This window comes from Scleropages formosus, chromosome 7 (genome assembly GCF_900964775.1).
Source record: "Scleropages formosus chromosome 7, fSclFor1.1, whole genome shotgun sequence".
In the NCBI taxonomy this organism is placed as follows: domain Eukaryota; kingdom Metazoa; phylum Chordata; class Actinopteri; order Osteoglossiformes; family Osteoglossidae; genus Scleropages; species Scleropages formosus.
In genome coordinates, this window is record NC_041812.1 from 32,611,767 (window position 1) to 32,634,731 (window position 22,965).

The following is a 22,965-nucleotide window of genomic DNA, read 5'->3' on the forward strand; positions in this document are numbered from 1 at the left end:
CATTCAGAATATCGTTACAAAAAGAAAAGCATTAAGATCACGCAATATTAGTTAATAGATAAGAGATTTGTAGATTAATAAATTGTCATGTCAGAATCAGAATCAGCTTTACTGGCCAAGTATACCAGAGTACACACACACACACACACACACATTTTCAGAACCGCTTGTCCCATATGGGGTCACGGGGAACCGGAGCCTACCCGGCAACACAGGGCGTAAGGCCGGAGGGGACACACCCAGGACGGGACGCCAGTCCGTCGCAAGGTACCCCAAGCGGGACTCGAACCCCAGACCCACCGGACAGCAGGACTGCGGCCCAACCCACTGCGCCACCGCACCCCCCCAAAAGTTATGTATATTGTTATTTATATCTTATGTTTTTTTCATATCATTACAATAGCAACATTACTTCTATTAATTACTGAAATTGTAGCAATGTCGCTACAGTAGTTTGTGCATGTTAGGTCATTTAAATGTTATGTTGTTGAACCCCCCAAGCCCCCACAGGAACACACACACACACACACACACACACACACACACATTTTCTGAACCGCATGTCCCATACGGGGTCGTGGGGAACCGGAGCCTAGCCCGCCAATACAGGGCCACAGGGCGTAGGGCTGGAGGGGGAGGGGACACACCCAGGACAGGACGCCAGTCCGTCGCAAGGCACCCCAAGGGGGAATCGAACCCCAGACCCACCAGAGAGTAGGACCCGGGCCAACCCACTGTGTCACCACGCCCCCCCACAGGAATACCCCATGTAAAAGGATAAACGACTCAGTTTTATGGTGAAGGTGGCTGGTAGGGAAGTTGCCAGATACTCACTGGGGAGAGCACCGCCCCCTAACGGACAACACCAATACCTCCACACTGTTCATACAAGTTCACATCCTTCTTAGGGGGGCTGATTTTGGTGAATTATTTAAATCACTTTACTGAAAAGAGGGCAAATGGTATTATTACGAAAAGTGTTCACAGAAGGCTATAACAAACCTTTTAAACGCAATTCTGTAAACTTGTCCACTATTATTTTACTGTCTTTTACTGCTGAATGTGATTTCTCCAGCCCTGTGAACACATTTTCCCAATTTGAGGAAGATTACCCATTTGTACAGCTGGGTAATTTTACTGGAGCAATTCAGGGTAACTACTGTACTTTGCTCAAGGGTAGTAGGTGAGATTCAGACTGGCAACCTTTGGATGCAAAGGCAGCAGCTCTAACTACTACACTACCAGCTGTCCAGTACACTTATACACGGAAATGTTCCCAATTTTGGTTCCAGTGTGGTGGAATGAGCTTCCAGTGTCCCCCAAAGCTGCCTAATCCCTTCCACACTGACCTCCTGACAGATCCAAAAATTGTCATTTATTCATTTGGCTGACAGAGTATACAAGGAATTTGTTTCCGGTTTAGAGCAAACCTACAGTACACATTCACACATACAGGCTACATACACACATACTGAACTAGACACAGACTAAGAGGGTTGTGAGTAAAATAAAAAAACAGGAGAGTAACACCAAACTATAAAAGTCATATATTTAAACTAGTAGAGTACTGTACTAGCAGTGTAAATCACCTTGGTGAATAAGGTATGCATAGGCTGATAACGCTACATAGAGTTCATTGGAAGTCGGTTTGGAGAAAAGCGTCTGCTAAATAAATAAATGTAAATGTAAACTACTCCATATATTTTGACCCCTCCTTCTTATGTATAAATTTAACCAGTGAAACGTATACAGTAGATTGTCATAAACATATAGAGAGCATAATTGTAGATTGAATACATTGATCATACAGGTGGGTTCAGCCGGTGCCCGCTGTGTGGCGGGTCTGGGGTTCGAGCCCTGCTTGGGGTGCTTTGTGACGGACTGGCGTCCCATCCTGAGTGTGTCGCCTCCCCCTTAGGCCTTGCACCCTGTGTTGCCGAGCAAGGCTCTGGCTTGCTGCTGCCCTGCTCGGGACAAAGCGGTTGTTGACAATGGATGAATGGATCATACAGTTATACACTTATTAGAAGGTGCTTACTAAATACTTTGCCCTAATGGCACAATGGCATTTGTTCCGAAAGGAAAAACTCATCTATATCTATATTTAATTTACATTTACATTTATTCACTTAGCAGACGCTTTTATCCAAAGCGACTTACAACGAATACTATGTAGTGTTACCAGCCCACACACCTCATTCACCAAGGTGACTTACACTGCTAGATACACTACTTACAATGGGTCACTGATCTATACATCTATATCTATATCTATATCTATATAATCTATCTTTAGATCTTCTTTATGTGTACTGCTGGAAATTAAACCTTTTATCCTTTATATTTTGGTAAAATGCACCTTGGACGAACGCTTGGTTTACTCTGAGTCATGCGTCGTTTGGGAGAAAAGCGTTCACTTGGTGGTGTCACTGCGTTCTTTACGATCGGGGTTTCACTCTTGTGCCATCTAGTGGCAGAGCTGTGTCTTTACAAATTTGGCAAATCTGCTCTGATTTCTGTTTCATGTCCGTAGTCTATGAAACATATATAACTTCTAGTGAATGCTTGTCACACTCTTTGCATTAGTTCAGTTTGACTAAAAAAATCAAAACAACAATTTTGCACTTTTATGCACATTTGAATGTTAAATTGTGCATTCCAAAAATTTAATTATTTTTTATATTTATACTATCTTATTAAATAATTTTTTTTTAATCTTTGTGATAGTAGGTAAAGTCCAAAAACTCCAGGAATTCTTTCACCCTCAAGAGCTGGTGGAGAAGGAGAGGGTAAAATAAGATTGTAACTTTGAAGACTGTGGGAACAGGTCGAAATATTGGTAAGCAGTTCATCTCCAGAGACGTGGGTTGTAATCTGTGGGGTGACAACAGCTTCCCAAGACACAGGTCTGTGAGATTTGTGCGGCTCTTGTCTTTCTGTCTCTAATCAGAAAGAAAGTTTAATTCATGTCTGTTCAAGCAAAATAAAGCTGAAAGAATGATTCTGGTTCTTCCCCAGGCCTTGTTCATACCACTAATTTCCTTGAAATGCTGAGAAAAAGATTTTAAAAAAAGACCAAATTCATCTCACTTTAGGTTAAATGAATGTTTAAGGAACTGGATCAGGTGATTTGTCGTGACTTGACCTGTTGAGAGTGCAACTCCCTGAAGTGAAAAGGGGTTTTTAGTCAAATTTCTTCCATGATTTTTACTAACTTTTAAAAGCCAGTCTATATCTACTGCATAAATTGTACTTTTGCTGAGACGTACGTCGCTTTGGATAGAAGCGCCTGCTAAATGAATAAATGTCAATGTAAAGTAAGTGTGTGTGTGTGTGTGTGTGTGTGTGTGTGTAAATGTATCTTTTTTAAAATCTCTCTGGATGTCTGCTGTAAATGTAACCATCATTGCAGTTCCCTGACTCCTCCACAAGGGAGCAGTGAAAGGCCTTGTTTGCTGGCTTCCGCAGCAAAACGGCCTTCGGGAAACGCTGAGTCACTGCGAGGCAGCAGTGTGCTCTGGGAGGCCTCGCAGAGATTGATGACACCAGTAAATCTGTTGTAGCAACCACATCCGAGCTGCACGAGTGTGCGGCTGACGTCATACGAGATGCTAGTATAGATTCCATATGATCTTTATGCGTTAATTTTTTCGTGTTGCATTGTACATTTTTTATTCACAAAAACAAATTTCTCAAGACTTTGCCTAGATTCGATGTCTTTCTTGCTGAGATTTCCCTTATTGTAAACTCTCTTAAACTCATTGATAACAATAAGAATAACAAGTTTATTAAGATGATCACATTTTTCGTATTGAATGAGATGCTACTGTTATTTTTTCTTTCTTTTCCTTTTGTTGTATATTATTGTATTTCAATGCAGTGCTGTTCCTTTTCTGCAATAAAATAGAAAAAAAAATGTAAATATATATATATATAAAGGGGGGTGTGGTGGTGCAGTGGGTGGGACCGGGTTCTGCTCTCCAGTGGGTCTGGGGTTCGAGTCCCGCTTGGGGAGCCTTGCGACGGACTGGCATCCCGTCCTGGGTATGTCCCCTCCCCCTCCGGCCTTGCACCCTGTGCTGCCGGGTAGGCTCCGGTTCCCCGTGACCCCGTATGGGACAAGCGGTTCGGAAAATGTGTGTGTGTGTGTGTGTGTGTGTGTGTGTGTGTGTGTATATATATGTTCTTTATGCGATACAGATCTATATGGCTGTACAATTCTCCCTGTCTGGTTAGACATACAACATATGCAGCTATACAGAATTAGGTATGATTATAACACTTGGCAAATGGTTTTTTAGCACTGGCTAGAATAATACTAAACATATTCAGGTGTCGTCAGTCATTTGAACACTATTTGAATCTTTATTTTTCCTTTCATGCAGTTTCATCTCCATCCCTCCTTCCCCACGGGTCACACTCTCCCTCCCCATCATTGCTGATACCCTCCTGTTTTTTTGCACAGTCTCAGCTTCCCTTGTGTCCTGGTCCCTGCTGGACAAGTGCCGAGCAGGCTTGGCAGCTGCAGTGCAGTGGCGCTCTCCCGGGTGGTGGTGGGGGGGAGATCACATGGGTGTAGTGTCAGAGGACCAAGGAATATCAACCAGCACTATTCTTGACCTTCAGAAGACACATATAAGCATAATGTTGCTCTCCTTTTCTTACAGTTTCAGCATCACAAATAAACCCAAAGTGATCATGTGCAACTGAGTCACACGATTAAGTGAAAAATGTTTAACACATCACATTTTCAGGGAAAAGTTCTAACACTGGTATATAACACTGCACAAAGAAAATGTTAATGAAATGTTAGCATGACCGGGAAGAGTCTGTTTTTATCAAGCATCAGATTTCATTCTATTTCTCTTATTCCACTATAAAGAAAATTCTACGTATATGCAGCAGGGATTTCTAAAACCAAAAGAAAAATGTATTTCCTATTAGTTTTACGAAAGCATTATCAGTAAAATGTGATTAGATGCATTGTATCTGTGGTATCTATCTAACAGTTAACTCCACACACACGACTGAAAACGCTTGTCGCAGCGAGCCAGAGCCTAGCCCAGTAGCACAGAGCACAGGGCGCAGGGCTGGGGGGGGTTGGACACCCCCAGGGCGGGACACCAGTCCATCACAAAGCACCCCAAGCGGAACTCAAACCCCAGACCCACCAGAGAGCAGGCACAGGCCAAACCAGCTGCGTCACCATGTCCCCCACGTTAACGCCGCCTCCTTGACAATTCGATTGGCTGTATCGGACGTCAATCTCTTTCAGGAAACCAGTGGAGGCAAATGGCTCGAAATGTGTGTCCCTCCCATTTGTACCCCCCGCCCCGGAGCCTTCCTCGTGCACAATCCCCGTGGACGCAGTTGTCATGGAGATGGAAGTGGGCCCGGCGTCCTCCCGCGGTGCCGTTGCCATGGAGATGCAGCGCAGCGCTCAGTGGAAGGTGGAAGAAGAGAGCGAAGGCAGAACGCAGCTCGACGCCCAGGAGTAGGAGCGGCAGGATCTCGTGCAGAACCCGGGACAGCGCCGGAGCCGCGCGCCACCTTTCTGTCCGGAGCACTACTACCTGCTCATTGGGGAGGTGTCCACTGACTGAGCAGCAACTGCGGTGTGTCGCAGAACACATCAGACACGGTGAGTACACACCGCCCCGGCCTGACCGCGGTGCAAGAAAATCCGGATAACACTGTGCAGTGTTAGTGTCTAGATGAGAACGAGTGCGAGATGCTCCGTCAGTGGCTTGGTGGACGACAGAGCTGTCACCCTGCCAGGCTGCAGGTTCGAATCACTCTCCTGCTGAAGTACCTTCGATCTACGTGACGTGTTAGTCTACAATTACTTCAGTACGAATCCATTTCAATATTCTGCTGTATAACGAGGTAAACTATGGTGAAGCTCTTTACCTAATGGAGGATAAATTATTTAAAAAAAAGTCTTTCTGAGATTTTTTCAGGGAAGACATGTTATTTTGATATCAAACCGTCCCGACTTGACTGGACTCCCGGTGCGGGTCTCTGTTTATCAGACTCAGAGGAACTGATTTCATCTCAATCATTGTTCACGTTAACTTGATCGTCATAACTTTTCGTCTGACGTGAGGGAGTTCTTTTGAAAATTCGTACCTCAGTGAAGGTTTCACGTGACGCAGTGCGGGAAACTGATGCTGGACCCCCCGAAACCCTGCTCCGCTATTGCAATGGGCACTGCGGCACGCGTCCTTTCCAGCAACTTCCACAGCCACACCTGGAAATGTGATCGAATTACAGGCAAGAACTGAGACACATTCGTGGTAATACACCACCCCCCGCAGCCTATGTGTGGCATGTGGGAAAGAAGGTGGATGGGAGTGAAATGTAACAGGAGAGACTCTTGGTGAGCGGCGCGAGACGGGCGCGTGACAGGTCTACTGCCACTGGCGTACAGAAAAGTCTAGTTCATATAATCTGATGCGTTTATTCTTTCTACCCAGCAGAGCCATTTCTGAACGCTGTTGTAGCTGCTGCTTGAAAAAAAAAGCCCTGAACTCAAGTATATATAGTATGCTATATACTATAGTATACTATAGAAGTGTATCTAGCAGTGTAAGTCACCTTGGTGAATGGGTGTGTGGGGTGGTAACACTGCATAGAGTTCATTGGAAGTCACTTTGGAGAAAAGCATCTGCTAAAAACACACATGCACATGCGCGCACACACACACTGGCTGAAGCTGCTTGTCCTGAGCAGATTTGCAGAGAACCAGAGCCTAATCCAGTAGCACAGGACACAAGATGGGAGGGGACACATCCAGGATGGTATACCAGTCTGTCACAAGGCACCCCAAGTGGGACTTGAACCCCAGACCTGCTAGAGAGCAGGCACAGGCCAAACCCGCTGCTCCACCATGCCCCCCTATCTGCTAAGTAAATAAATATAAATGTATACTGATGATTTTTACTGCATCAGCAATGTCTCTTCACTGTTATTTATCAGTTTTATTGCAATTTCCTGTTTGAAGACACACAAGGGTACACAATATATTTGTCAGTTGATGTGAAGATGGAAAACAGGGTTTTAAACCCGGAGTGAAATATTTTTTAAGTGCAATATTAACTGTGCAGACAATAAGAATACAGACTGTCCTCAACTTACAATGGGGTTGCGTTCCAATAAACCCATCGTAAGTCAAAAATATCATAAGTCAAAAATGCATTTAATACACCTAACCTACCAAACACCATTGCTTCTTATCCTTTAAGATGGTCGAGATCGTCGATTGCAAAAGTGCAAGTTCATGTGCGATGTCCATTACAGACTTGCTGCCTTCATCCTGGGAATTATCTTGAGTTTCTCTTCAAGAGTAATTGCCTTCCTCCTCTTCTTCTTATCAGTAGCAGGAGGCACAGATGGGTGTTTCATAGACATGATGGATGCACAAAACAGATAGATATGGGGAGGGTATCCAAAAAAATGCTGGAAACACAGAAAACTATAGAGTATCGGTTGTATACACTAGCAATTCCGTGACAGACTGGGAGACGCGGATTGATGCAGCTGCCCAGCATCACAAGGGAGTATCATACCGCATATGACTTGCCCGGGAAAAAACCAAAACTCAAAATTCGAAGTACAGTTTTTACTGAATGCATATTGCTATAGCACCATCGTAAAGTCGAAAAATCATAAGTCAGACCATTGTAAGTCGGGGACCATCTGTACATGAATCTGACTAAGGCAAGTGAAGACAGAGCGGTGGCATTTTCTTACTGATAAAACAAGTCCTACTTCATGTCATGATAGTGAATTATAGACAGACACAAACTCCTCCTGCACTATGGCTGACATCTGGAGTGAGATCCAGGGAGCGTTTTCACTTGCAGACTTTGAAGAAACACAGAGACCAGGAAGGAGGTAGTGGTGGGTTTACAGGGTGTCAGATGCAGTATTATGGGCTAATAGATGAGGGTGTGTCTAAAGGGTATTTTAAGAGCCCATAAACATTACTGCAGCTGTAACTAAGTTTGTGACGCCAAGGTAAAAAAAAAAAAATCAATGATTAATTTAAACCAGAATTACATTTATGTTCCTTGGGCAGACACGTCTTTTTATTCCAGACCAAAATAAATGGTTTCATGGAAAAAAGAAACATTAAACAGAGTAATTTATGACTCCAAGCTGTGTGGTACGTCATGCATCATGTGAAGGATTTTTGCCAATTACAGTGCTTGCAACTGGAATGAGATATTTGATAAACAAATAAATTTGTACTTGTCAGGTATATGAGGGCAACCAGAAGAGGTAAGACAGCTTGACTTTAAGACCAGACTTCATGGCCAACATCACCATGTTAACGTTGTAGTTTTTCTCAGTTTGTAAGTCTTTTCTGTTATGTAAAACATGTTTCCTGTGGATAAATTACAAATGCCCCGCCATCATCTGTCAAGACCCTGCCTAGATCTTTGTTAGCTCACCAATGACCTGTGCTTGTTACGTATCTGTTCACCTCATCCCTACATGAATGTTTCCATCTAACAATGCAAACGTATAAACATCGTCATGGGAGAAATTTTACACTCTGATTTCTGGAAGCCGAGTGAAGTCTTGTGTTCCCACTCGTTCCCCTCAAAGTAGGTATCTCACAGAAAACCATCACCCAATCCTGGGTGGATAGTACTTGACTAGCATGCCCATAGCCCTTTACCAAGTCCCTGAAAAACACCTAGACAAGCTGGCGCCATGTACTACTTTCCTTCTCCCAACAAACACTGAACAGTCACTCCCTGGGGACCCGCACCTCTAATGGATTCCTTCATTGGGATTCACAGAGGCCTTCCCACAGCCAGGCTGTAATTACCACACAAGTAAGGATGGGATCACTCTTTAGCATTACATTTAAATTTACATTTATTCATTTAGCTGACTCTTTTCTCCAAAGCAACATACGTCTCAGAGAAAATACAATTTGTGCATTACATTATGAGAAAGAGAGATATAGTTGCAGACGTGTGATTCTTAAATAAACCTAGTTTGTTTCTTTCCACTTTATGCACCAATGTTCATCGCATAAGTAGATGCACAAAACTCAGGATAGACTAATGCTGATCATCTACCTACATTTTTTTTTTTTTAAAGGTACAGAAAGGCACACAAATATTTACATACACTACAGGAGTAGCGGCTGTGTAAAGGCTTATCTGGGCATGATCATAAAGTTACGGTGCATGAACATGAGCATAAGGATGGTTCACAGCAAGAACTGAAAACCACCTGGGAAAACATAATGCGCATAACTTAATCTTCAACTCACCTTGACTCCCAAATGCTGTAATCATTTCTAGACATGTTTGATGTAGGCCGTAGGGGCTCCCACCTCCATGTGTGTCTGATTTTTGGAAGAGGTCATACTGGACAAGATAAGTGCAACTAATTTTAGGTCTGTCGCCCTGCATTTCAAGGTCCTAGATTTCAATCCCATGTTCCTGCTGCTGTAGCCTTGAGGAGGGAACTTACGGCAGAATTGCTACAGTATATACAGTATGACCAAGCTATTTAAGTGATTAAAATGTTGTAATTTGCTTTGGAGAAAGCATCAGGTAAACAAATAAAGGTAACTCACAAGGTGAACTGCAGTGAGACGCTGTTGGAGGCTCGCGGGAATATGAGTGTTTTTAACTCTGCAACGTGACAACTGGGTCACCTTGACACCCTCACCGGCTCCCTGGTGGAACTTCTGCACGCAAATAGGACACACCCACACACACACTCACACTCACAGCAGGCAGTACTTCCCACGTGCTTAACCTGCCAGTTTCAGCTCTAACAACACCAAACACTGACCATCTCTGTGTCAAACAGGAATTTGCTCGTGGGACATAAGCCTCACTTCCTGTGATCTGGACCAGCAGTTGCAACTCTTTGTGACCCGACACTCTGCCCATTTCTCTTCAAAGATCAGAGGTTAGTCACCCTAATTTTAAATCAGTTTAATGGCTCTTTGGAATGTGAAATGGCTTTAAAATTCTGTCAGTTTGCAGTACATCAACCTACTCTGTCATCGTTTTTAGCATTAAAAGGCATTATAGTCCAAACCATGGTTGCTTTTATCATTTACGTAGAACAGCGCTTAGTTATTCAGATGAAACACAGTAAATTCTGAGGTTTTCAATGACATGCGGAACTCTCCCGATACTTTGCAGTAAGCAGACTGCAGCCCTGTGTTGGTGCAGAACCTCCTGTTTCACTTCACTGCAGAATGTATGTGTCGTTATACAGACCAAGGGCCCGGATGCTCATTCTCACAGGTGTACAGGAGCCAAAGGGTCATATCCTCTCCATCTTTGAAAGACAGCTGAATGTGGATTGAAAAAGACTGGCATGAAGATCTAGCACCCTGTGGGAGAGGGGCTCTGTACCTGCAACATTCCAGCTACCAGTTCTTCTGTAACATCAGGAATTTAGGGGCTGGAGCTGAGAAGAGGCACCTTGGAACAAATGCTGCTGGAACAGCAATACGTCATTGCAGAGGCAGTGCAAAATGTGACTAGAATATGTGAATAGAAATATGTTTGGGGAAGCTGGTGGGTTAAATTCTATGAAAAGCAATTTCTGGGCTGAAGTTGGTGCTGCTGGGGCCAGGAGCACTCTGATGATAGCAGTCTGTCAAGGGTCAAGAAGCCAGTGATGCCCCTAATGTATTGATACACTGAAAAAGATGACCAAAGAGGCAACAATCTCCTTGTGCTGAGGCAGTGTTGTGAGGAAGAGGAGTGGGGGGGTATGAGAGTACACAGCATCAGACACCATCAGACAGATGTCAGCAGCACTGGCACAGAAAGGGGTGACATGTCTCCTGTGTGTAAGTGGGGCCTGTGAAGGGCATGCGCGCTTTTTTGCTGAATGACACCCCAGACCTGGTCAGCTCCTTGAGTGTGGTGGAAACATGACACCCATGGGACAGCTGCACCCTGAGTTTGGGCTACAGGGGCATGCAGGCACACAGACACGCAAGCAGGCAAGTATATATGAATGCACGCAAGCACGCATGCAAAGAGTTAAGAATGCAGCTAAACATGCAGACAGGTAGGCCCCCACCCAGGCAAGTAGGCAGGAAGGCACACAGGCATGCAGGTAGTAAGGCAGGAACACAAGCAGGCAAGCAGATATGGATGCACGCAAGCATGCGTGCATAAAGTTAGGCAGGCAGGTATGCACGCATGAAGGCATCCATGCCACCATACAGCCATGCAAGGAGGTAGGCAGAAAAGCACGTAAACATGCAGGCAGGCACACATGCAAGCAAGCACTTACGACAGGCAAGCACGCAGTCAGACGGGGACACAGGAACATACACAGACAGGTAGACAGGCAGTTACATGGGTACACAGGTATGCAAGCAGGTAAGTGTGAATGCATAGTTAGGCAGGCGGGTATACACAGTAAGGCAAGCAGGCAGACAGGCACACAGCACGCTGGCAGGAAGGCAGGAAAGTAAGAAGGCAAGTATGTATGCATGAAAGCAAGCATGCACGAAGTAAGGTAGGCAAGTATGTACGCAGTCATGCATTCATGCAGACGCGCAGGCAGGTAGGCAGGAAAGTATGCAAACATGCTGGCAGGATGCACGCAAGCAGGCACACAGACAAGCAGGCAGTTAGACAGGCAAGAAAGCAAGCAGGCAGGGACACAAGCACGGTGGCAGGTATCCAAGCAGCCAGTTGCGCAAGAAGGCACAAATGCACGCAGGCAGTTAGGTGGGCAGTTTGACGGGCACGCAAGCAGACAAGTACGTATGCGCACACAAGCAAAGAGTTACGCAGGAAGGCATCCACACACGCAGGTAGACAGGCATGTGCTCATGCAAGGAGGCAAGTATGTATGGGTAGCACGGCACAGCGAATAGCGCTGCTGCCTCACAACGCCTGAGTGGTATGAGAGGACGTGGGCTCGATCACTCCTCAGTCTGTAGAGTTTACGTGTTCTCCCTGTGTCTGGTTTCTTCTGGGTGCTCTGGTTTCCTCACACAGTCCAAAGACATGCTGTTCAGGTTCCCCCATAGTGTGTGAGTGAGTGTGTGTGTTCCACTGATGTATGGATGAGTGACCCATTGTAAGTGTATCTAGCGGTGTAAGTCACCTTGGTGAATAAGGTGTGTGGGCTGATAACACTACATAGAGTTATTGGAAGTCGCTTTGAAGAAAAGTGTGTCAAATGAATAAATACATGTAGAGTGAATCACAACATCACATCATCTTTAAAGAGACAGCATTTGTTTCTGAGAACTGCAGACTATCAGGTAAAATTAAATAATGTGAATTGATCATTAGGGGATGGAAAACAAATCCAGGGTCCAAGGAATGTTGCCTGTGTCTGGGTTGTGAGCAGAGAGATGATGAGCTCCTGTGGGGTGTGCTGTTCATCCTTCTGACTCACTGTCAGCATGTCTGTGTGCAAATAGACCCACATCCACTGCAAGACTTTTCTCCTGTACTCATGTACTACAAAAACATTGTAAAGAGTTTTATACATGCAAATTCATGCAGCAAAATTCATTTTCATATTTCAGACCCTTTCCATATACACGTACTGTACCGATTTTTGAAGTTTTAAGTCTTCTACAAATCATCCGTTGCCTTATTATGTGAAAAACTCTGTCTGAGTCTGAGAAGAGAAAGCGCTCGAAAAGGGTTGAAGTAGGATGCTGCAGCCCAGGAAGGGTTCCCACTGTCTGCTTTTTAAAGCAAATTCGTGTGGTTTAGCTCCATATTTGCATAGTGCTGTCAAACCTCACTCTCTCTGCATAATTCCGCATCATTTCAACTTTAAAAAAATCTGCCAGGTCTCCAATTCAATGCATTACCTCATAAAACCTGACTGTCTGACTTTGGCATAAACACACACACATTGTCTGAACCACCTGTCTCATACAGGGTCACGGAGCCTAACCCAGCAACACGGCATAAGGCTGGAGGGGGAGGGGACACACCCAGGACAGGACACCAATCCGTCGCAAGGCACCCCAAGCAGGACTTGAACCCTAGACCCACCGGAGAGCAGGAACCGGTCTAACCCACTGCACCACCATGCCCCCTTTGGCACAAATATCTTATTGGAATTTATCATGTTTACGCTATTATGCACAGCTATTCTGACCTAGAAATTGAAACAGTTTGTAGGTTAGAACTGTGCATGTTTTAAAGACATCTGTCAGTTTAAAGGCAATTAACCCTTTATTTGTGAGCGTGATGGTCTAGAACATGGTGATGAGCCATAGCTGGAGTGCTTCTATTACTCATGTTTGAAAGGGACAGAGCTGTCAACAGGTTCTGCCTTCTGCTGCTGCACATTACCTCCTACAGGCTGCTTTCCTCCTGCACATGCACACACACACACACACACACACACACACTATCCGAAACCACTTGTCCCAAGTGGGGTCGCAGCGAGCCAGAGCCTAACCCGGCAACACAGGGCACAAGGCTGGAGGGGGAGGCAACACACCTAGGATGGGATGCCAGTCCACAGCAAGGCACCCCAAGCAGAACTTGACCCCTAGACCCACCAGAGAGTGGGACCCAGCCAAGCCCGCCATACCGCCGTGCCACCACGCCACCCCATTCTTCCACATGTGAGTGCAATTCCTCACCTGCCACATTTCCCCAACTCATTTTTACCCCTGATGGTAGTGTTTTTCTTACCATCACACACTCCTGCTTCCGCACTCCACAACAGCAGCGTCTGTGTAGCACGTCTGTAATTGGCCTTCCGCACCAAGCCATGTGACGAAAAATCACACCCCTCAATTCATCGTTCCCTATCTCCACCTCTGCAGGTTGAGCAAAGCTCCGCAAAACCTCAGTGGAGGGTGGCAGGTGCTGCAGGGGCTTGAGAACAGCATTATTTCTGAGAAAGAGAACCCTGTGTCTCGTACTCTGTGTTCCTGCCAGTAAGGAAAGCAAGCAGGATACGGGTGTAAATAAGGTCACACAGCTATATTAAGATATTTCTGTCTTATTTTTATTTTATTGTTTTAAAATTGAAAGTGAAAACCTTGATACCATTAGCAGCTTGTTTTTTCCTTTTTCCAAGCTTCACTACTAAAATGTCTCACCTTTTATCCAAGAATGTAGAGTTTACCATTTAAGACACAAGGATTCATAGTTATTTTACCACTTAGCTATAGATGCATTATTTTACAGCAGCTATAGTTACGTACAGTCAGTTGAAGACTTATTCAACACGTTTATTGCAAAGCCAATCAGCTTGTAATGCAAACAGGTGGCACAGTGGCACAATGAGTAGTGCCGGTTCCTCACAGTGCCTGGGTAGTGCAAGAGAACATGAGTCTGAACCCTGCTCAGTTTATGTGGAGTCCAAATTTACTATGTTGCTGTGAATTTCCTCTGGGTGCTCTGGTTTCCTCCCACAGTCCAAAGGCATGCAGTTCAGGTCAAGTGGTGACTCTGTAGCATGTGACTATGTGTGGCTACCCAGACATAGACCAGTGTATATAATGGAATAGTGTACCTTCCCTCCACCTATTCTACATGCATGTTCTACATCTATATAAAACAAGATGAATTACTGCTATCCTATTTGTGTGAGAGGCGGGTAATCAGTGGGTTACATTCCTGCAAGTTATATTTCAATGTTGAATTTCAATTAACCATTTGTTCAAATTATGCCCTTTAATGTGAATAAGTAAGTTGACCAAATGTAATAAAATGAAATAAAATCCAAGCAATGAAATCAATAAAACATTGAACAGCTGAAATAAAAGAATTTATAGCTGAGATACAATGAAACCAGCTGCTTTATATGGCATGACTTAACACAGTATCAGCCCCCCATTTTTGTGTGTCTGCACAATCTTGGATTTCAGGGCATGCCACAGGTAACTTAACTATAAATATTTGGTGAATCTGGGAAATAAGCATTTAAATTTGCAACAAGATTGACATCACAATATTCCATTGCCATTCTTTTTGTGTATTTATCGTTCTGCCATCTATGCCGTAAAGATTTTGTTGAAACAATGAAAAATAGCAATGTTTATAAAAAAATTTTTTCTCCATACATTTTAAAAGAATCACGTCTACAACTATGACTCTCTTTCTCCTCATGTAATGCACAAATTGTATTTTCTGTGAGATGTACATCACTTTGGAGAAAAGCACCTGCTAAATGAATAAATATAAATGTAAAAGCCACATATGATAGGCGCCAAGACTGTCATCAGTCCTTATTGTCCATATTTTTATATCATGGTAAAAGTGTAAAGCTAACAAAAGAACCTTGAGATCTCTTTTGGTAATAATGATGCATTGTCGCATCATGATCATTACAAACAGAAGTACTGACCTCTGAACAAAGTTTTGGCTGCAATCACTTTTGGTGTCCACCCAGACCCTGTCTACAGGTCACAGTGCTGCATGCACAAGAGGCAGCTGCAGATTCCTGAAGATGTGTTAGATGTGCTCAGGAAACATTGTGTCCTCATAGCAACCTTGAACTCCTACACACACACTCATACTTTTCGTACGGGTTCACTGAATAGGAGTGTACTACACTTCCTGTAGTGGTATGGCAGGACTTGGACTTAAGTGCTGTAGCGTGGAATTTTACAAAACTTTATGGCAGGGCTTGTTGGTTGTTTTCTTTTTTAGCAACACTGGGTCACAGCAACATAGAAATAGAGAAAGTATGAATACATCCACATATATAAAGGAAGGACAAAAAAAAACTGCACTACTTAAAAAGTGTGATCAAGTACCATTGCCCAAGAAGTCTACTATCCATAAAGGTGTCCAAAGTTTGTATGTTATCAGGCAGACTAAATGTTACTTTTTCCGAATACAAAAAATGTGTCAGTTAGTTTATCCATGTACTGAACAACAAAATATACACACACACACACACACACACACACACACATTCTGAACCGCTTGTCCCATACGGGGTCGCGGGGAGCCGGAGCCTACCCGGCAACACAGGGCGTAAGGCCAGAGGGGGAGGGGACACACCCAGGACAGGACGCCAGTCCGTCGCAAGGCTCCCCAAGCAGGACTCAAACCCCAGACCCACTGCGCCACCACACCCCCACAACAACAAAATACACACACACACACACACACACACACACACACACACACACACATTTTCAGAACCACTTGTCCCATATGGGGTCACAGGGAACCAGAGCCTAACCCGGTAACACAGGGCGTAAGGCCGGAGGGGGAGGGGACACACCCAGGACGGGACACCAGTCCGTCGCAAGGCACCCCAAGCGGGACTCGAACCCCAGACCCACCAGAAAGCAGGACCGTGGTCCAACCCACTGTGCCACCGCACCCCCACAACAACAAAATATTACTATAGAATTATTTCGGCTGAAAGAAGTGATGTTAACACAGGTCCTTATTAGTTTCTGCTGCATTGTTTGTTGTTTTAGCGTTACAAGCTAGAGGACAACACAGGGCCCCCTGTCGGCCCACACACGCAACTGATGCCCCAAGCGTCCCTCTAATTTGTCTGAGCCCTACATTCATTTACTGTGTCTGCAGGTAAGCTGCTTGACTGTCTGACTATTACTTGAGCAAAAGGATTGGAAAGCTCTGCTGCTGCAGTAGAGCAACAAGACTCAATGGTTTGAGGTCAGAGGCCTGGGAAAGAGCATCCATCAAACAAAGAGATGTTGGGATCTGCTTCCATCTGACTGTGAAACCATGCTGCCACAGATGTGATCGGAATACAACCGCAGCACTGAATCAGACTGTGGGAAGTACTGTGACAAAAATGTCGTTTTCTGAATGCTGTGTCTCTGAGATTTGATCTGCAGTGTTCCTTAACTTACTGTGGGTGGAGGTGATATCTCTATACGTTAGTGGAAAGCTTCCAGTTTGCTCCTTATCTCCTCCTTTTTATGATGCGGCGGTAGCACTAAAGGTCATTCCCATGGAAACAAGAAAAAGCAATGGAAGGTCATATACCAATAAGCATGTCCCCTGTGCCTGTCTGATGGCCAGGTGTCAGGACAGGCTGGCTGGCAACGAGACCTGCAAGCTGATTACGTTCATTATTTATCCACAGCGCAAGGTGTTGTCCACAGCACAGCTATTCTGAATGTGATATGAAGGAACAAAATGCAAATGGAAACAGTGGGTGGAAGTGGATGTGAAGGGCTACTGAGACGTTGATTGATTCTAGTGCTCTTTCCAGTGCTTATTCTAGTGTGGTATTTTTTTACTAGGGCATCCAGAGCATGGATGAGAATGAGCAGAGCACAGCATGTGTCGGAAGGGGTGGGAAAGTGGAGGCGGGATGACAGAGAAAAAGGTGATGCCATAACAATGTCCACAAAAATTCTGCTTGACTCAGACAAGCCCAGCTTTCCAACCTCTCACTATTTTCCTTCATTTGGGGCACGTCTGAGAGACAGGGTCTGGACCTGGGAAGCAATGTTTGGACCAGGGTGTCTGGCCTGCAGCAGTGCTGTCACTCACCATATACTGAGTGTTCCCGCATACTTCATCAGTCCAGCATGCCTTATAGATCCCTTTGGTCCGAGTCTGTATTTACTGCAATTAAATTTGGATGCGCTGTAAAATTTGGATGAACTATTAGTCAGCAGTAACAAACTCGATTGCATACTTTATCAAAAAAATGTCAGTCAGCTCAGTGAGTCAGTTTATGTGTCTGGTTAATTATTAATATAAATTAATACTTTCAAAGTTTGCGTATTTTGTATAGGGGCAAAATGTTCTCTGTTTGGCTGCTGTACAGCTGTGGTGTTTGTCACAGAGAAAGTAGGACATTATGTTTCACTGTTCAGACCTCTTTAAGGACACACTCTTGATATCAGACTGATACAAAAACCTCTCAGTTTAATGGGAAGAAGGCCATCTAAACTTAGTTTTTCATATCCATCCGCAAGATAACAGAATAATGTTTGCAGTCAACAAAAATGTTCATGAAGCATGCAAATATGTCTGATTTCTTTTAAATAAAATTTACCTGTATAATGAACATAACATAACCATAATGCCCCCTAGTCCTCCTGAACATGTTTCTAGAGTTTGGTTCTGAGAGTCATTGGCCACTAGAGAAAGGTATTGCCTATATGGAGAGGGGTGAGCTACATGCATTATTAAAGCTGATTAATAATTCAGTGTGTGTTATTGATCCTGGTCCTTGCCCAGCAAAAGGAAGCTGTGCTTTGCATGTGCAACAAATTATGGAGAGTGTGTTTATTTGTGAGACCTCACTGGGGAAAATAAAAACAGTTTGTGTTAGCATTACCAACAGAAGTAATGTCTCATTTTCATTGGAGATTATTAATTGCAAATGCGGTTGATGTCACTGTTTACATTTCTGAGAAATCAGCGCTGGCAGGAGGTTGAGCTGTGTGCATGTGTGTATGTATGAAAGTGATAGAGAGAGAGATGCCTGAGAGAGCGTTCCATCCAATACCACAGCACATTAACATTCGCCCTGCAGTGCTGTGCACCCACACCAGTGAGTAGGCATACAAATCTATCATTACACATAAACCCTGTAAAACATGCATCCCCGACAGCCCTGCTGAGAACTGGAATTATCTGTCCCCACATACTGCTCTTTCCTTTGTATTACATGGGGGGACTGAGCCATCAGTGAAAAAGTGAATCAGCCTACATCCTTCAGAGGCTTGACGTCATGTCTGCCTCTGATGGTGCCCATCTCAACAGCCTCCTGCAGCCTCTCCTCTGTCAAAATGAGCCTGGACAGAGCAGAGAACCTGACCAGAATGCAGCTAGTGTGTGACCTTTTTTGTGAAGGTGCTGATGGACCTTCCCTGAGAGTAGAACAGGACCCAATTATAATATTCAATATGCAGCACAGGACTGGAACCCAGACACAACTGTTACTAAGGCTTATCACAGAGGCCAGTGATGGTCACAATACTGACTACAAGTGACAAGGGGGCAGCAAGTACTGCAGTGTTTAACCAATGCAACTTGGGGTTCAGTTATTTTTGCACCTGCACCACTTCTGTGTTCCTACCACACACACACACACACACACACACACACACACACACACACACACACACACACACACACTTTCCAAACCACTTGTCCCATACAGGGTCACAGGGAACCAGAGCCTAACCCAGCAACTCAGGGCATAAGGCTGGAGGGGGAGGGGACACACCCAGGACAGGACACCAGTCCGTCGTAAGGCACCCCAAGTGGGACTCGAACCCCAGACCCACCGGAGAGCAGGACCCGGTCCAACCCACTGCGCCCCCCGACTACACACAATTTCCTCTAAATCAATATATGGAATGGGTAATTACACATCCATTATTTCTGATGAAAAAGACTGGTTGATGGTAATTTTCTTGGTAAAAATAAAGGACACCAGGGGGTTCACATACTTCCAAGCAGCACTGCCTCATACAATGAAACACCACTACAATATGTTAAGAAAACATACAACATTTTCATACAACAAGCTTATTATTCAGTTCAACAACATTTCTGCACATTACATGGTCGCAAACACACACATGCAGTCAAATCCAATATAAGCGATTCCTGATAACCCAACTCCCATCCATGGTTCAGAGCAGTAATTCAGCATAAAGTAAACATTTAATAAACATTCAACAGAACAATTCCTACCATATCACTTCTAGAGTAAGTGCCTTGCTCAAGGGTGCTGCAGGAGGAATGGGATTCAAACCTGGGTTCTCTGAGTCTTTTCAGGAATAAACTATAAGCATATAACTATTAACTCAGTTATTTAAATCATATACAGTAAACAGCATTAATAAGAGTTGGTGAAAACGAATGAACAATGCAATAAAAACATTAAAAAAGAGAAAATATCAGTGGTTAGAATGCAAGAAATAGCAATTTTGTTACAAACACTAAACTAAAATATCTTGACATTATTGTCATGTCTCAAAATATTCTGCATTTTGGTATTTTAGTTCATTTTAAGTTACATACTTTATTCTGGCAAGTGATTTTTTTTTCCGAAAGAAATTATAGTAGTATAAGTGGGTAAATAATTGTTAATGGATTAGTATAGAAACTTCATACTATTATTATTGTTTTTGTTGTTATAATAAATGACTAACCAGTTGCATGACTGGCCACTCTGGGTAATATGTACAAAGACTGGTCAAAACCTGCACTGTGAGAAAAAACATATTAGAACAAGCTGGTTGCCTCAGTGGATATTATGCATAGGGTATGCATGGTTGGGGGAAGGAAATCTCATGTCAGGAAGATATTAGAAGTCTGAGATCTTTCAGACTGGGGACGCTCTTCTCATCAGTAGCACTGAGAAACACAATCCCTCAATACAGCCTGGTCACATGTCCAGAGCCAGCTGCTGTCTGGGAGTGGCACAAGCTGGAGGAGTAGGAAGGCCTGGAATTGTTGGGATGGTTTCAAAGGGGAGCAAGAAGCAGATTTGCTGGGTGTGATGGACATGACAGCAGGACTTCCAAATTCATACACAGAGGTTCTTTATACAGAAAACAGGACCAATTATGATATCTTTCTGAGCAGCATCGAAACATGGGTTCCACAATGGTCTGTGCTATGTTTACAGTATAATGGGTCCACATAACACGTTGTAAGAATCAAAACTCAGTTGAAAACATCAAGCCAAAACATATCTTAAAATATTCTTCACATTATGGAAAGGTCATGGAGACAAAAGGCTTGTAGAACATATTTTTATAGTCTGGCTTCCAGAACACCCTAGTGTCTGACAGTACAATATAGCGTACAGTTATTATTTGTATGGGTCTCTTAAGTAACTCAGCCACAATCTTTATAAGTACAGGGTGAGTCCTATGGCTCAGACAGTCGCCTGAGTCTGCGCAATTGCATCTGCTCACAGAGACGGAGAGTTCCATAATTAGCATTGTCCCAGCATGGGAGGGGGACTTTAGGTAGGCCAAGGCTTCATGGCTGGTATGAGCACCTGTAGAAATGACCTTGGATAAAGGGTCTGTTTGAAGGGCACATCACTTGTCATTGACTCATCTGCACAGATTTGACAGATTTTGCAGACTGGTAACACAGATCTGAAAATCATATTAAAATTAAAAACACAAATATGTGGCAATATGTGTGTTTAAAATGCATTTTGACAAGTAACAGAGAAGAAAGATTATCAGTTATTTTTTATTACAGCTGCAGCTTTGTTTTACCGATTATCTAAAATAACCATCATGGGCTTGTCATGGTAGCTTTGACATCACAACACATTTCTATTTTTGCCCTGTCCATTCTCTATGCATTTTGCTCGGTAGTAGTGTCTCACTGCCAAGCAAAATGTTATAAATATGTCTTAGTTGGGTTACTATTTTGATGCGGGCTCCACCCCACAGTTGCTGGGCCAGAGACAACTGGGGCACAAGACTAAAGTAATGCTGTCCTTCCTTCCTTCCACCCATCCTTCTACTTTTCAGGTCTTTTTATTTCCTCATCAAAATCACTGAGGAATACTCAACTTCATGTAAGGCATCAGAACCCTTATTAACATTCCTCACCTAACACTCCTTCAGGTTGAAGGACGAGGTCACATGCTGTCTGATACAGAGGGAGTGTGTGATTGAATACATGCCCTGGAATGGCTGAAAAGGGAGTATAGAAAAGCTCGAAAAGTTAAGTTCATATTGCACAGCAGAACAACATTTTCTACAAAGACATAATGAGTTTCACCGCCCTGCTTCCTTAATCGCTCTTGGGCTGGAGCGTCATTGTGACGTGTGCAAACAAGACTCGCATCATCTTTGTTCCATTCATTTTCTAGTCAAATTAAACAAATTACACAGGTCTGGACACATATCAAAACAGACGCACTGAAATATTGGAAGCTTTGTAAGAGGTTGATCACGGTGTGTGCCTGAAGCAGCTGGTTGCAGCCATTTTGCTTCTTAACCAGCAGCTATAGGTGAACAGGAAGAAGTAAAGGACTTCTTATCAATCCCTCAACCCACACCAACCTCCAGTGGTTTACTAAGTGAAGACCAGTACTCACACAATGCCAGTGTACCAGAATTAGATCTCCATCCGTCTTCTGGGAGCAGGAAAGTAGCAGTGACAGCGAGAGAACATCTTAGGACAGACCACTTATCGCATTTATCAAATTATTAGACTGGAGCCAATAATAAGACACCTTGTCATGGCATCGGCCCCACTGGCCAAAACGAAGGGGAGACATTAAATAACTGCAAACCTTGGAATGTCCTTGTTTATTGTTTAGTGCCGTGTCCATTCTGATACTGAAGGTCAGAGTCAAGAAGAGATTGTCAAGCCTGTAGATCTGTGAGAGGACATGCGATGGCAAAAACATATTTACATTTATTTATTTAGCAGAAGCTTTTCTCAAAAGCCACTTCCAGTGAACTCTATGTAGTGTTACCAGCCCACACACCTTATTCACCAAGGTGACTTACACTGCTAGATACACTACTTACACTGGGTCACTCATCCATACAGCCTTGGAACACACTCTCTCTGTCACTCACACACTATGGGGGAACCTGAACAGCATGTCTTTGGACTGTGGAAGGAAACCAATCACCCGGAGGAAACCCACGCAGACAGGAGGAGAACATGCAAACTCCACACAGACTGAGTAGGGATCGAACCATGTCCTCTTGCACCACTCAGGTGCTGTGAGAGAGCAGCTCTACCCGCTTGTATTTAATTTAAGACAGCCACAATCAAATAGCTCAGAGTGCAAATAGTACAAAATGTCATAGCCTGTGGGTAGGTATGTAGACTGTAACAATAAATTAGTATTTTACTTGTCAAAAAATCAATTGCCATAAGTGCACTTATCTGAAGCAATACTGTACAGTATTTTCTAGCTTTTAACACAGAAATCAAATGAAATCAGAAGATATACCCAAACTTGTTGTACATAAAAAATTATTACATATATTTCTACACTGTGACCAAGGCTTAATATAGA

The 22,965-nt window shown here is 43.8% G+C and overlaps 1 protein-coding gene across 1 annotated transcript in view; it reads left to right on the plus strand.

Annotated features, from left to right (window-relative positions):
• The first annotated feature begins 5,375 nt into the window (after nucleotides 1-5,375).
• LOC108942031 (microtubule-associated protein 1B-like) overlaps nucleotides 5,376-22,965 on the plus strand; it is a 45,847-nt gene continuing 28,257 nt past the window's right edge. The window contains 3 exon segments of the mRNA XM_029253331.1: nucleotides 5,376-5,600; nucleotides 5,602-5,641; nucleotides 9,841-9,942. Of these exon segments, the coding sequence (XP_029109164.1) occupies nucleotides 5,376-5,600; nucleotides 5,602-5,641; nucleotides 9,841-9,942 (367 nt within the window).